General features: G+C 45.2%; 1 protein-coding gene across 1 annotated transcript in view; it reads right to left on the reverse strand.

The window, feature by feature from the left end:
• Positions 1 to 2,063: 2,063 nt before the first annotated feature.
• Positions 2,064 to 16,049, reverse strand: part of XPO5 (exportin 5) — an 84,581-nt gene continuing 70,595 nt past the window's right edge. The window contains exons 17-20 of the mRNA XM_056554608.1: positions 15,957 to 16,046; positions 5,854 to 5,991; positions 5,621 to 5,782; positions 2,064 to 2,439 (exon numbers count right to left, since the gene is read on the reverse strand). Of these exons, the coding sequence (XP_056410583.1) occupies positions 2,296 to 2,439; positions 5,621 to 5,782; positions 5,854 to 5,991; positions 15,957 to 16,046 (534 nt within the window). The 3' untranslated portion in view covers positions 2,064 to 2,295. The remainder of the gene's footprint in view (positions 2,440 to 5,620; positions 5,783 to 5,853; positions 5,992 to 15,956; positions 16,047 to 16,049) is intronic.

The following is a 16,049-nucleotide window of genomic DNA, read 5'->3' on the forward strand; positions in this document are numbered from 1 at the left end:
CTTTCACGCATGGGCCGAGGCGCACCCAGACATAAAGATCACAGCGGTCGTGCAGATGTATTGACTTTCTTCAGGCTGGAATGAGTGACGGATGTCCCACCCGGTGTGAACACACACTTATCTATCGCGGATAGAAGCATTATGGATTTCCCATCTTGAAGCACCAGGCCCCCTCGGCTCCAATGAGCGGAATGCGTTTGGCTCACGCCTTTGATATTATGTCCCATCCCCAGAATGTTTCATTAATTTACTGTTTGTCTCCCAATTCTCCGATACCCTTGTCCTCTGCTATCTTCCCCTTACCTCCTCCCGTTCCTTCCACAGGCTAACACCACGGGGTATTACCCCTACGCGCACATACAAATATATTTCTTCCTCAGGCGTACTCTGCCGGGATGACAGCGCTGTGCTAGCGTCTTGTGGCTAAGCAACTTCTCTGACGGATCGGCCGACAAGCCTGGGCACCCGTGTCTATTTAAACTGGACCGTGCGCATCACGTGTGGGCGTGACCAAGGGGGGAGACCCGCGGACCGGGACCGTCACCCACGAGCGGTGCTTCCTCCCCACCCTGCATAATGCTTCCCCTGACTGGCATGGAATTATAAAGTGCCTTCTTGCATCAACTACGGGTGAGTGCTTTACTATGTCTTCTCTTTACATTTTGCATTGCTGTTGTCTAAGTAAGTGCACCCAAGACGCTATTTCACATACCCACATCAGTGGCTCATCCCCATGTACTCTTGGATACATTCCATGGAGGGTGCGGTGCCAAGACTGTTTTTCTCTAAGACTTTGCTCTGCAGAAAAGCAACTAAGGAAGGAGGTAACTGTGCGTGTACTGCTGGTTAACAGCTCAGCCCTAGTCCCGTCCCCTGATATGTAGAGAATGAGAAATATAGCCGTGCACTATGGAGGAGACTCTCAGAGACTCAATAGCAGCATTATCACCTTGTATATGTAGTGCACAACGTTCTTCAGCCGCTAGAGCACAGTTGTAGCCTCTGACTGTCCGGGCATGCTGGGAGATGTAGTTTTGCCACAGCTAGGGAAACATTGCATTATAGGTTGGATGCTCGGATTTCCGAATACACAGACTCTGGGCGCTCCTATAGGGGTTAATTCACCATCAGCGCTGAGGACTAAGGGATGCGCAGATTTCTGACGCTACTCCTGACAGCAGCATCACCATATCCTCCCTATTCTTAGTATCACATGGTACAGGGGGCGGGGCTTAACCGGTTCACAACCATCTATACACAGTAATGCTCCCATCATTGTGCTGCTGCCCGAACAACAGGAAAAATCACCAATCCCATTCACTGACAGCAAGCAGAGATCTTGAAAATATTTAATAAGACAAGTTCTATTATAGGTCTGCAGGACTCTTCATGATGAAAGGATAATAATTTACTGCGCACTACTGCTCCCTGTTATCAGCCACGTCAGGGAGGTTGGTATTAAACGTTGTAGTGACGCAGCTGCAGCCGCCGTTCACTCCGGTCATCTCTACAAAATATTAACATTTAGCTTAAAAAGAGAAATTTATAGAGACAACCATCGGAGAAAATAAATAAGTGATACCGGCCTACAAGGGGTTAATGTTTCTCCAGAGCCCCGCCCCTCCTGTAGAAGAAAAGAACCTGCTCCAAGCATGCTGGGACTTGTAGTAGTTTTGCGGCAGAAGCTCTGGCGACATAAAGTTCATTGTCAAATTCCTTGTGACAGCGGGACCAATATGGCGCTGTTAACCCCTTCCCCACCGCACTGCCCTCCCCAGGTGCTGCACACAGGGAGCACTGGCGGCATCAGTCCAGGAATGTCTAGTTATTGATCTGACCCCCATGGGGGGGAGGAAATACCGGATCAGGCCCCCCGCGGCCGGAGGAGGAGGAGGATCAGGCCCCCCGCGGCCGGAGGAGGATCAGGCCCCCCGCGGCCGGAGGAGGAGGAGGAGGATCAGGCCCCCCCGCGGCCGGAGGAGGAGGATCAGGCCCCCCGCGGCCGGAGGAGGAGGAGGAGGATCAGGCCCCCCGCGGCCGGGAGGAGGAGGAGGAGGATCAGGCCCCCCGCGGCCGGAGGAGGAGGAGGAGGATCAGGCCCCCCGCGGCCGGAGGAGGAGGAGGATCAGGCCCCCGCGGCCGGAGGAGGAGGATCAGGCCCCAGCGGCCGGAGGAGGAGGATCAGGCCCCAGCGGCCGGAGGAGGAGGATCAGGCCCCCAGCGGCCGGAGGAGGAGGATCAGGCCCCCGCGGCCTCTGTTCCTTACTGATCCTGAGGCGCGGGGTGACCAACACCTCATGGCTGGAATAATGCCGGGAGCGACTCTGCGCAGCTGCCCAGGATGGCATCCTCGCTCAGGACCGGCCGCGGTTTCTTCTGGAACAGAGATGGAAGATTCCGGATGTGAACTTCTTTCCGAAACTGTTCGCCCAGAGGTTTCTATTAGAGAAGAGAAGCCATATAAAGTATTATGTGAGAATCCCATATATATATATATATATATATATATATATATATATATATATATATATACACATGCACACACACATATTGTACAATGTCCTATTAAATGTATACGCTGGTCATTGGATAATATTGTATAATATACCGCCACACTGTGCGCTGAAATCCTATAGATTATATAAAATGATCAATGAATAGAATAATAACCATCTGTAATATACCGCCACACTGTACACTGTCCTCCTATAATTATATACAGTGGATAGTATATGTATAATATACCGCCACACTACACTGTCCTCCTATAATTATATACAATGGATAGTATATGTATAATATACCGCCACACTGTCCTCCTATAATTATATACAATGGATAGTATATGTATAATATACCGCCACACTGTACACTGTCCTCCTATAATTATATACAATGGATAGTATATGTATAATATACCGCCACACTACACTGTCCTCCTATAATTATATACAATGGATAGTATATGTATAATATACCGCCACACTACACTGTCCTCCTATAATTATATACAATGGATAGTATATGTATAATATACTGCCACACTGTACACTGTCCTCCTATAATTATATACAATGGATAGTATATGTATAATATACCGCCACACTGTCCTCCTATAATTATATACAATGGATAGTATATGTATAATATACCGCCACGCTACACTGTCCTCCTATAATTATATACAATGGATAGTATATGTATAATATACCGCCACACTACACTGTCCTCCTATAATTATATACAATGGATAGTATATGTATAATATACCGCCACACTGTCCTCCTATAATTATATACAATGGATAGTATATGTATGATATACCGCTACACTGTACACTGTCCTCCTATAATTATATACAATGGATAGTATATGTATAATATACCGCCACACTACACTGTCCTCCTATAATTATATACAATGGATAGTATATGTATAATATACCGCCACACTACACTGTCCTCCTATAATTATATACAATGGATAGTATATGTATAATATACTGCCACTGTACACTGTCCTCCTATAATTATATACAATGGATAGTATATGTATAATATACCGCCACACTGTCCTCCTATAATTATATACAATGGATAGTATATGTATAATATACCGCCACGCTACACTGTCCTCCTATAATTATATACAATGGATAGTATATGTATGATATACCGCCACACTGTCCTCCTATAATTATATACAATGGATAGTATATGTATGATATACCGCCACACTACACTGTCCTCCTATAATTATATACAATGGATAGTATATGTATAATATACCGCCACACTGTACACTGTCCTCCTATAATTATATACAATGGATAGTATATGTATAATATACCGCCACACTGTCCTCCTATAATTATATACAATGGATAGTATATGTATAATATACCGCCACACTACACTGTCCTCCTATAATTATATACAATGGATAGTATATCTATGATATACCGCCACACTACACTGTCCTCCTATAATTATATACAATGGATAGTATATGTATAATATACCGCCACACTACACTGTCCTCCTATAATTATATACAATGGATAGTATATGTATAATATACCGCCACACTGTCCTCCTATAATTATATACAATGGATAGTATATGTATAATATACCGCCACACTGTCCTCCTATAATTATATACAATGGATAGTATATGTATAATATACCACCACACTGTCCTCCTATAATTATATACAATGGATAGTATATGTATGATATACCGCCACACTGTCCTCCTATAATTATATACAATGGATAGTATATGTATGATATACCGCCACACTACACTGTCCTCCTATAATTATATACAATGGATAGTATATGTATAATATACCGCCACACTACACTGTCCTCCTATAATTATATACAATGGATAGTATATGTATGATATACCGCCACACTGTCCTCCTATAATTATATACAATGATAGTATATGTATAATATACCGCCACACTGTCCTCCTATAATTATATACAATGATAGTATATGTATAATATACCGCCACACTGTCCTCCTATAATTATATACAATGGATAGTATATGTATGATATACCGCCACACTGTCCTCCTATAATTATATACAATGGATAGTATATGTATGATATACCGCCACACTACACTGTCCTCCTATAATTATATACAATGGATAGTATATGTATAATATACCGCCACACTACACTGTCCTCCTATAATTATATACAATGGATAGTATATGTATGATATACCGCCACACTGTCCTCCTATAATTATATACAATGATAGTATATGTATAATATACCGCCACACTGTCCTCCTATAATTATATACAATGATAGTATATGTATAATATACCGCCACACTGTCCTCCTATAATTATATACAATGGATAGTATATGTATAATATACCGCCACACTGTACACTGTCCTCCTATAATTATATACAATGGATAGTATATGTATAATATACCGCCACACTGTCCTCCTATAATTATATACAATGGATAGTATATGTATGATATACCGCCACACTGTCCTCCTATAATTATATACAATGGATAGTATATGTATAATATACCGCCACACTGTCCTCCTATAATTATATACAATGGATAGTATATGTATAATATACCGCCACACTGTACACTGTCCTCCTATAATTATATACAATGGATAGTATATGTATAATATACCGCCACACTACACTGTCCTCCTATAATTATATACAATGGATAGTATATGTATGATATACCGCCACACTGTCCTCCTATAATTATATACAATGGATAGTATATGTATGATATACCGCCACACTGTCCTCCTATAATTATATACAATGGATAGTATATGTATGATATACCGCCACACTGTCCTCCTATAATTATATACAATGGATAGTATATGTATAATATACCGCCACACTGTCCTCCTATAATTATATACAATGGATAGTATATGTATAATATACCGCCACACTGTCCTCCTATAATTATATACAATGGATAGTATATGTATAATATACCGCCACACTGTACACTGTCCTCCTATAATTATATACAATGGATAGTATATGTATAATATACCGCCACGCTGCGCTGTACATTATATACCGCTCCGTCTCACCCCAATGCAGCCGGATATGAGGCGCCTGAATTGCTCTTTCCGCCGCTTCTCCCCTTGTTTCTGTGCCGTGAAGAGAAGTCGAGAGTCAAACTGCTGCAGAGCATCGCGCTGGATCTCGGGGATCTGCTCCATCACCACCCGCAACTCCGTGACCTGGGGGCGCTGGAGAGGCAGACGGTCATCAGGGGGCGCTCTGCCGGACACAGCTCAGAGATTATTGGGGTGACACTTACCAGGGCGATGTAGATCTGATAGGCCAGGTTCACCAGGGCCCCGTTACACGCCTCATGCTGCCCGTGGATCTGCAGCCCCCGCAGGACGTTCGTGAAAAAACAGAGGGCGGCTTCAGAGGGCAAAGAACTGGAGACCATCTGAGGGGCGAGAAAAGGAGGGCGACAAGAGGGTGAGCCAACAAAAGAGAGGATGAGAAGAGGGCGAGCCAACAAAAGAGAGGGCGAGAAGAGGGCGAGCCAACAAAAGAGAGGGCGAGAGGAGGGCGAGAAGAGGGCGAGCCAACAAAAGAGGGCGAGAAGAGGGCGAACAAAAAAAGAGAGGGCGTGAGGAGGGCGAGAGGAGGGTGAGCCAACAAAAGAGAGGGCGAGAGGAGGGCGAGCCAACAAAAGAGAGGGCGAGAGGAGGGCGAGAAGAGGGCGAGCCAACAAAAGAGGGCGAGCCAACAAAAGAGGGCGAGAAGAGGGCGAGCCAACAAGAGGGCGAGAAGAGGGCGAGCCAACAAAAGAGGGCGAGAAGAGGGCGAGCCAACAAGAGGGCAAGAAGAGGGTGAGCCAACAAAAGAGGGTGAGCCAACAAAAGAGAGGGCGAGAGGAGGAGGGCGAGAAGAGGAGGAGGAGGGCGAGAAGAGGAGGAGGAGGGCGAGAAGGGGAGGAGGGAGAGAAGAGGAGGAGGAGGGTATAAATAGATCATGGAGAGATCTCTGTACTGTCCTGATATATTATATATATTATTAGGTCACCTCCTTGTTATATATACAGTCCTGGGTATAAATAGATCATGGAGAGATCTCTGTACTGTCCTGATATATTATATATATTATTAGGTCACCTCCTTGTTATATATACAGTCCTGGGTATAAATAGATCATGGAGAGATCTCTGTACTGTCCTGATATATTATATATATTATTAGGTCACCTCCTTGTTATATATACAGTCCTGGGTATAAATAGATCATGGAGAGATCTCTGTACTGTCCTGATATGTTATATATATTATTAGGTCACCTCCTTGTTATAGATACAGTCCTGGGTATAAATAGATCATGGAGAGATCTCTGTACTGTCCTGATATATTAAATATATTATTAGGTCACCTCCTTGTTATATATACAGTCCTGGGTATAAATAGATCATGGAGAGATCTCTGTACTGTCCTGATATATATATTATTAGGTCACCCCCTTGTTATATACACAGTCCTGGGTATAAATAGATCATGGAGAGATCTCTGTACTGTCCTGATATATTATATATATTATTAGGTCACCTCCTTGTTATATATACAGTTCTGGGTATAAATAGATCATGGAGAGATCTCTGTACTGTCCTGATATATTATATATATTATTAGGTCACCTCCTTGTTATATATACAGTCCTGGGTATAAATAGATCATGGAGAGATCTCTGTACTGTCCTGATATATTATATATATTATTAGGTCTCCTCCTTGTTATATATACAGTCCTGGGTATAAATAGATCATGGAGAGATCTCTGTACTGTCCTGATATATATATTATTAGGTCACCCCCTTGTTATATACACAGTCCTGGGTATAAATAGATCATGGAGAGATCTCTGTACTGTCCTGATATATATATTATTAGGTCACCTCCTTGTTATATATACAGTTCTGGGTATAAATAGATCATGGAGAGATCTCTGTACTGTCCTGATATATTATATATATTATTAGGTCACCTCCTTGTTATATATACAGTCCTGGGTATAAATAGATCATGGAGAGATCTCTGTACTGTCCCCTGATATATTATATATATTATTAGGTCACCTCCTTGTTATATATACAGTCCTGGGTATAAATAGATCATGGAGAGATCTCTGTACTGTCCTGATATATTATATATATTATTAGGTCACCTCCTTGTTATATATACAGTCCTGGGTATAAATAGATCATGGAGAGATCTCTGTACTGTCCTGATATATTATATATATTATTAGGTCACCTCCTTGTTATATATACAGTCCTGGGTATAAATAGATCATGGGGAGATCTCTGTACTGTCCTGATATATTAGATATATTATTAGGTCACCTCCTTGTTATATATACAGTCCTGGGTATAAATAGATCATGGAGAGATCTCTGTACTGTCCTGATTATATATATTATTAGGTCACCTCCTTGTTATATATACAGTCCTGGGTATAAATAGATCATGGAGAGATCTCTGTAATGTCCTGATATATTATATATATTATTAGGTCACCTCCTTGTTATATACACAGTCCTGGGTATAAATAGATCATGGAGAGATCTCTGTACTGTCCTGATATATTATATATATTATTAGGTCACCTCCTTGTTATATACACAGTCCTGGGTATAAATAGATCATGGAGAGATCTCTGTACTGTCCTGATATATTATATATATTATTTGGTCACCTCCTTGTTATATATACAGTCCTGGGTATAAATAGATCATGGAGAGATCTCTGTACTGTCCTGATATATTATATATATTATTAGGTCACCTCCTTGTTCTATATACAGTCCTGGGTATAAATAGATCATGGAGAGATCTCTGTACTGTCCTGATATATTATATATATTATTAGGTCACCTCCTTGTTATATATACAGTCCTGGGTATAAATAGATCATGGAGAGATCTCTGTACTGTCCTGATATATTATATATATTATTAGGTCACCTCCCTGTTATATATACAGTCCTGGGTATAAATAGATCATGGAGAGATCTCTGTACGGCCCCTGATATATTTATACATAGTTATTAGTTCCCCCCCTAATCCTTCTTTTTTCTAAACTAAATAACCCTAATTCTGATAATCTTTCTGGGTACTGTAGTCCTCCCATTCCCCGTATTACCCTGGTTTCCAGTCTTTGAACCCTCTCCAGCTCCACTATATCTTTCTTGTACACCGGTGCCCAGTACTGTACACAGTATTCCATGTGTGGTCTGACCAGTACTGTACACAGTATTCCATGTGTGGTCTGACCAGTACTGTACACAGTATTCCATGTGCGGTCTGGCCGGTACTGTACACAGTATTCCATGTGTGGTCTGGCCAGTACTGTACACAGTATTCCATGTGTGGTCTGGCCAGTACTGTACACAGTATTCCATGTGTGGTCTGGCCAGTACTGTACACAGTATTCCATGTGTGGTCTGGCCAGTACTGTACACATTATTCCGTGTGTGGTCTGGCCAGTACTGTACACAGTATTCCATGTGTGGTCTGGCCAGTACTGTACACAGTATTCCATGTGTGGTCTGACCAGTACGGTGCACAGTATTCCATGTGTGGTCTGGCCAGTACTGTACACAGTATTCCATGTGTGGTCTGGCCAGTACTGTACACAGTATTCCATGTGTGGTCTGACCAGTACTGTACACAGTATTCCATTTGTGGTCTGACCAGTACTGTACACAGTATTCCATGTGTGGTCTGGCCAGTACTGTACACAGTATTCCATGTGTGGTCTGACCAGTACTGTACACAGTATTCCATGTGTGGTCTGACCAGTACTGTACACAGTTTTCCATGTGGGGTCTGACCAGTACTGTACACAGTATTCCATGTGCGGTCTGACCAGTACTGTACACAGTATTCCATGTGCGGTCTGGCCGGTACTGTACACAGTATTCCATGTGCGGTCTGGCCGGTACTGTACACAGTATTCCATGTGCGGTCTGGCCAGTACTGTACACAGTATTCCATGTGCGGTCTGGCCAGTACTGTACACATTATTCCATGTGTGGTCTGGCCAGTACTGTACACATTATTCCATGTGTGGTCTGACCAGTACTGTACACAGTATTTTATGTGTGGTCCGACCAGTACTGTACACAGTATTCCATGTGTGGTCCGACCAGTACTGTACACAGTATTCCATGTGTGGTCCGACCAGTACTGTACACAGTATTCCATGTGTGGTCCGACCAGTACTGTACACAGTATTCTATGTGTGGTCTGACCAGTACTGTACACAGTATTCCATTTGTGGTCTGACCAGTACTGTACACAGTATTCCATTTGTGGTCTGACCAGTACTGTACACAGTATTCCATTTGTGGTCTGACCAGTACTGTACACAGTATTCCATGTGTGGTCCTACCAGTACTGTACACAGGATTCTATGTGTGGTCCGACCAGTACTGTACACAGTATTCTATGTGTGGTCTGACCAGTAATGTATACAGTATTCTATGTGTGGTCTGACCAGTAATGTACACAGTATTCTATGTGTGGTCTGACCAGTACTGTACACAGTATTCTATGTGTGGTCTGACCAGTACTGTACACAGTATTCTATGTGTGGTCTGACCAGTACTGTACACAGTATTCTATGTGTGGTCTGACCAGTACTGTACACAGTATTCTATGTGTGGTCTGACCAGTACTGTACACAGTATTCTATGTGTGGTCTGACCAGTACTGTACACAGTATTCCATGTGTGGTCCTACCAGTACTGTACACAGTATTCTATGTGTGGTCCGACCAGTACTGTACACAGTATTCTATGTGTGGTCTGACCAGTAATGTATACAGTATTCTATGTGTGGTCTGACCAGTAATGTACACAGTATTCTATGTGTGGTCTGACCAGTACTGTACACAGTATTCTATGTGTGGTCTAACCAGTACTGTACACAGTATTCTATGTGTGGTCTGACCAGTACTGTACACAGTATTCTATGTGTGGTCTGACCAGTACTGTACACAGTATTCCATGTGTGGTCTGACCGGTACTGTACACAGTATTCTATGTGTGGTCCGACCAGTACTGTACACAGTATTCTATGTGTGGTCTGACCAGTAATGTATACAGTATTCTATGTGTGGTCTGACCAGTACTGTACACAGTATTCTATGTGTGGTCTGACCAGTACTGTACACAGTATTCTATGTGTGGTCTGACCAGTACTGTACACAGTATTCTATGTGTGGTCTGACCAGTACTGTACACAGTATTCTATGTGTGGTCTGACCAGTAATGTACACAGTATTCTATGTGTGGTCTGACCAGTACTGTACACAGTATTCTATGTGTGGTCTGACCAGTACTGTACACAGTATTCTATGTGTGGTCTGACCAGTACTGTACACAGTATTCCATGTGTGGTCTGACTAGTGATTTGTACAGCGGTAGAAATATTTCCTTGTCGTGGGCATCTATGCCCCCCATTATTTTATTTGCCTTGGCAGCAGCTGCCCGACACTGGTCACTACAGCTAAATTTACTGTTAACTAAGACTCCCAAGTCCTTTTCCATGTCAGTCGTCCCAAGTGTTCTCCCATTTAGTACATAATCCCAGCCCGGATTTTTCTTCCCCATGTGCATTACCTTTACATTTATCAGTGTTGAACCTCATCTGCCACTTCCTAGCCCAAACCTCCAACCTATCAAGATCCATTTGTAACAGTGCCCTGTCCTCTATTGTGTTTACCGCTTTACAGAGTTTAGTGTCATCTGCAAAGATTGCTACTTTACCATTCAACCCCTCTACAAGGTCATTAATGAATATATTAAATAGGACAGGACCCAAGACCGACCCCTGTGGTCCCCACTAGTAACAGTCACCCAATCAGAATAAGTACCATTAATAACCACCCTCTGTTTCCTATAACTGAGCCAGTTACTTAGCCACTTACACATATTCTCCCCCATCCCAATCTTTCTCATTTTATGCACCAACAGTTTGTGGCACCGTATCAAATGCTTTGGAAAAATCCAGATATACGACATCCAGCGCCCTGGTCCAGTCTGGAGCTCACCTCCTCATAAAAGCTGATCAGGTGACAGGACCGATCCCTCATAAAGCCATGTGATATGGAGTCATCCATTTATTTGTATCAAGATCCTCCAAAATAGCATCTTAGACCCTCAAACAATTTACATACAACAGAGGTTAAACTAACAGGTCTATAATTCTCGGGGTCACCTTTTCACCCCTTCTTAAATATTGGCACCACATTTGCCATGCGCCAGTCCTAGGGAACAGTTCCTGTCACTATAGAGTCCCTGAATATTAAAAATAGGGGTCTGTCTATTACATCACTTAATTCCTTTAGAACACAGGGGTGAATATCATCTGGAACTGGCGATTTGTCTATTTTGATTTTTTGTAGGCGGCACTGTACTTCTTGGGTTTAACAGGTGACTTGTACTTCTTCCTGGGTTAGACAGGTGACCTGTACTTCTTCCTGGGTTGGGTTAGACAGGTGACCTGTACTTCTTCCTGGGTTAGACAGGTGACCTGTACTTCTTCCTGGGTTAGACAGGTGACCTGTACTTCTTCCTGGGTTAGACAGGTGACCTGTACTTCTTCCTGGGTTTGACAGGTGACCTGTACTTCTTCCCGGGTTAGACAGGTGACCTGTACTTCTTCCTGGGTTGGGTTAGACAGGTGACCTGTACTTCTTCCTGGGTTAGACAGGTGACCTGTACTTCTTCCTGGGTTAGACAGGTGACCTGTACTTCTTCCCGGGTTGGGTTAGACAGGTGACCTGTACTTCTTCCTGGGTTAGACAGGTGACCTGTACTGGGGATTTCACCTTATCACACTGTATTTCACCTGGCATTTCATGTTCCTCGGTGAATACAGTGGAGAAGAATTTGTTTAATATATTTGCTTTTTCCTGATCCCCGTTTATAATTTCTTCCTCATCATTTTTTAAAGGGCCAACACTATCATTTTGACCTTTTTGCTATTTATATAGTTAAAGAACATGTTGGGGTTATTTTTACTCTCTTTGGCAATGAGTCTTTCTATCTCTATTTTTGTGGCTTTTATCTGTTTTTTACATATTTTACATTTTTCTCTATATTTTTAATGCTTCCTCACTGCCGTCCTGTTTTAGTAGTTTAAATGCTTTATTTTTGTCATTTATTGCCCCTTAACGATTTTATTCATTCATATTGGTTTTCTTTTATTTCTGACCCTTTTATTCCCATAAGGTTTATACATCTTACAGTGATAATTTAAGATATTTTTATAAGTCTCCCATTTAGTGTCAGTATTGTTGTTTTTGAGGACATTATCCCATTTTATATTGTTCAGGGCTTCTCTGAGGTGATTGGACTTTTCCTTCCTAAAGTTCATTGTTTTTGTGGCCCCTCCAGAGATTCCCTTATTGAAGAACAAATTATAATGTATTATATTATAGTCACTATTTCCTAGGTGTCCAAATACCTGCACATTAGTTACTCTGTCAGGTCTGTTGGATAATATTAAGTCTAGTAGGGCGCCCCCTCTGGTCAGGTCTGTTGGATAATATTAAGTCTAGTAGGGCGCCCCCTCTGGTCAGGTCTGTTGGATAATATTAAGTCTAGTAGGGCGCCCCCTTTGGTCAGGTCTGTTGGATAATATTAAGTCTAGTAGGGCGCCCCCTCTGGTCAGGTCTGTTGGATAATATTAAGTCTAGTAGGGCGCCCCCTCTGGTCAGGTCTGATAATATTAAGTCTAGTAGGGCGCCCCCTCTGGTCAGGTCTGTTGGATAATATTAAGTCTAGTAGGGCGCCCCCTCTGGTCAGGTCTGATAATATTAAGTCTAGTAGGGCGCCCCCTCTGGTCAGGACTGTTGGGTAATATTAAGTCTAGTAGGGCGCCCCCTCTGGTCAGGACTGTTGGGTAATATTAAGTCTAGTAGGGCGCCCCCTCTGGTCAGGTCTGTTGGTTAATATTAAGTCTAGTAGGGCGCCCCCTCTGGTCAGGTCTGTTGGATAATATTAAGTCTAGTAGGGCGCCCCCTCTGGTCAGGTCTGATAATATTAAGTCTAGTAGGGCGCCCCCTCTGGTCAGGACTGTTGGGTAATATTAAGTCTAGTAGGGCGCCCCCTCTGGTCAGGTCTGATAATATTAAGTCTAGTAGGGCGCCCCCTCTGGTCAGGTCTGTTGGGTAATATTAAGTCTAGTAGGGCGCCCCCTCTGGTCAGGTCTGATAATACTAAGTCTAGTAGGGCGCCCCCTCTGGTCAGGTCTGATAATACTAAGTCTAGTAGGGTGCCCCCTCTGGTCAGGTCTGATAATACTAAGTCTAGTAGGGCGCCCCCTCTGGTCAGGTCTGATAATACTAAGTCTAGTAGGGCGCCCCCTCTGGTCAGGTCTGATAATACTAAGTCTAGTAGGGCGCCCCCTCTGGTCAGGTCTGATAATACTAAGTCTAGTAGGGCGCCCCCTCTGGTCAGGTCTGATAATACTAAGTCTAGTAGGGCGCCCCCTCTGGTCAGGTCTGATAATACTAAGTCTAGTAGGGCGCCCCCTCTGGTCAGGTCTGATAATACTAAGTCTAGTAGGGCGCCCCCTCTGGTCCCCATTATTATCTCCTCGTTCTGATGATTATTTCCTCAGTGATTGATCTTCTGTCTCTTCCATTATGTTTGGAGGCTTATAGGTTATAACCCGATCAGGATTTATTATTATCTCCATATATTTCTACCCATAATGAGAAGAGGAGGAGGGCGAGAAGAGGAGGAGGAGGGCGAGAAGAGGAGGAGGAGGAGGAGGGCGAGAAGAGGAGGAGGAGGAGGAGGGCGAGAAGAGGAGGAGGAGGAGGAGGGCGAGAAGAGGAGGAGGAGGAGGAGGGCGAGAAGAGGAGGAGGAGGGCGAGAAGAGGAGGAGGAGGGCGAGAAGAGGAGGAGGAGGGCGAGAAGAGGAGGAGGAGGGCGAGAAGAGGAGGAGGAGGGCGAGAAGAGGAGGAGGGCGAGAAGAGGAGGAGGAGGAGGGCGAGAAGAGGAGGAGGGCGAGAAGAGGAGGAGGGAGAGAAGAGGAGGAGGAGGAGGGCGAGAAGAGGAGGAGGAGGGCGAGAAGAGGAGGAAGAGGGCAAGAAGAGGAGGAGGAGGGCGAGAAGAGGAGGAGGAGGGCGAGAAGAGGAGGAGGAGGGCGAGAAGAGGAGGAGGAGGGCGAGAAGAGGAGGAGGAGGGCGAGAAGAGGAGGAGGAGGGCGAGAAAAGGAGGAGGAGGCGCGAGAAGAGGAGGAGGAGGGCGAGAAGGAGGAGAAGGAGGAGGGCGAGAAAAGGAGAAGGAGGAGGGCGAGAAGAGGAGGAGGAGGGCGAGAAGGAGGAGGGCGAGAAGAGAAGGAGGGCGAGAAGAGGAGGAGGAGGGCGAGAAGAGAAGGAGGAGGGCGACAAGAGGAGGAGGAGGGCGACAAGAGGAGGAGGAGGGCGACAAGAGGAGGAGGAGGGCGACAAGAGGAGGAGGAGGGCGACAAGAGGAGGAGGAGGGCGACAAGAGGAGGAGGAGGGCGACAAGAGGAGGAGGAGGGCGACAAGAGGAGGAGGAGGGCGACAAGAGGAGGAGGAGGGCGACAAGAGGAGGAGGAGGGCGAGAAGAGGAGGAGGAGGGCGAGAAGAGGAGGAGGAGGGCGAGAAGAGGAGGAGGAGGGCAACAAGAGGAGGAGGAGGGCGAGAAGAGGAGGAGGAGGAGGGCGAGAAGGAGGAGGGCGAGAAGGAGGAGGGCGAGAAGGAGGAGGGCGAGAAGGAGGAGGGCGAGAAGGAGGAGGGCGAGAAGGAGGAGGAGGGCGAGAAGGAGGAGGAGGGCGAGAAGGAGGAGGAGGGCGAGAAGGAGGAGGAGGGCGAGAAGGAGGAGGGGGGCGAGAAGGAGGAGGAGGGCGAGAAGGAGGAGGGGGGCGAGAAGGAGGAGGGGGCGAGAAGGAGGAGGGCGAGAAGGAGGAGGAGGGCGAGAAGGAGGAGGAGGGCGAGAAGGAGGAGGGCGAGAAGAGGAGGAGGGCGAGAAGAGGAGGAGGGCGAGAAGAGGAGGAGGAGGAGGGCGAGAAGAGGAGGAGGAGGAGGGCGAGAGGAGGAGGAGGGCGAGAGGAGGAGGAGGGCGAGAAGAGGAGGAGGAGGAGGGCGAGAAGAGGAGGAGGAGGAGGGCGAGAAGAGGAGGAGGGCGAGAGGAGGAGGGCGAGAGGAGGAGGGCGAGAGGAGGAGGGCGAGAGGAGGAGGAGGAGGGCGGAGAGAAGATGGGGCAAGGGGGTGAAGGGCGAGAGGTGGAGGGTGAGCGGCCAAGACAAAGAGGCCGAGAACAGTTAGAGGGTGAGACGAATGGGGCGGCACATATGTCCGCTGATGTTCCACAGAAGATGATGGGGGTGATCGTCTTCAGTCACCTGTTTGAGGAGGGGCCAGCACAGCTGGGCGGCGGCTTTCTGACAGGCGGGCGTGTCCATCCAGACGAAGGGACTGAAGGCGCTGATCAGCAG

This window comes from Hyla sarda, unplaced genomic scaffold (assembly GCF_029499605.1).
Source record: "Hyla sarda isolate aHylSar1 unplaced genomic scaffold, aHylSar1.hap1 scaffold_81, whole genome shotgun sequence".
Lineage (NCBI taxonomy): Eukaryota > Metazoa > Chordata > Amphibia > Anura > Hylidae > Hyla > Hyla sarda.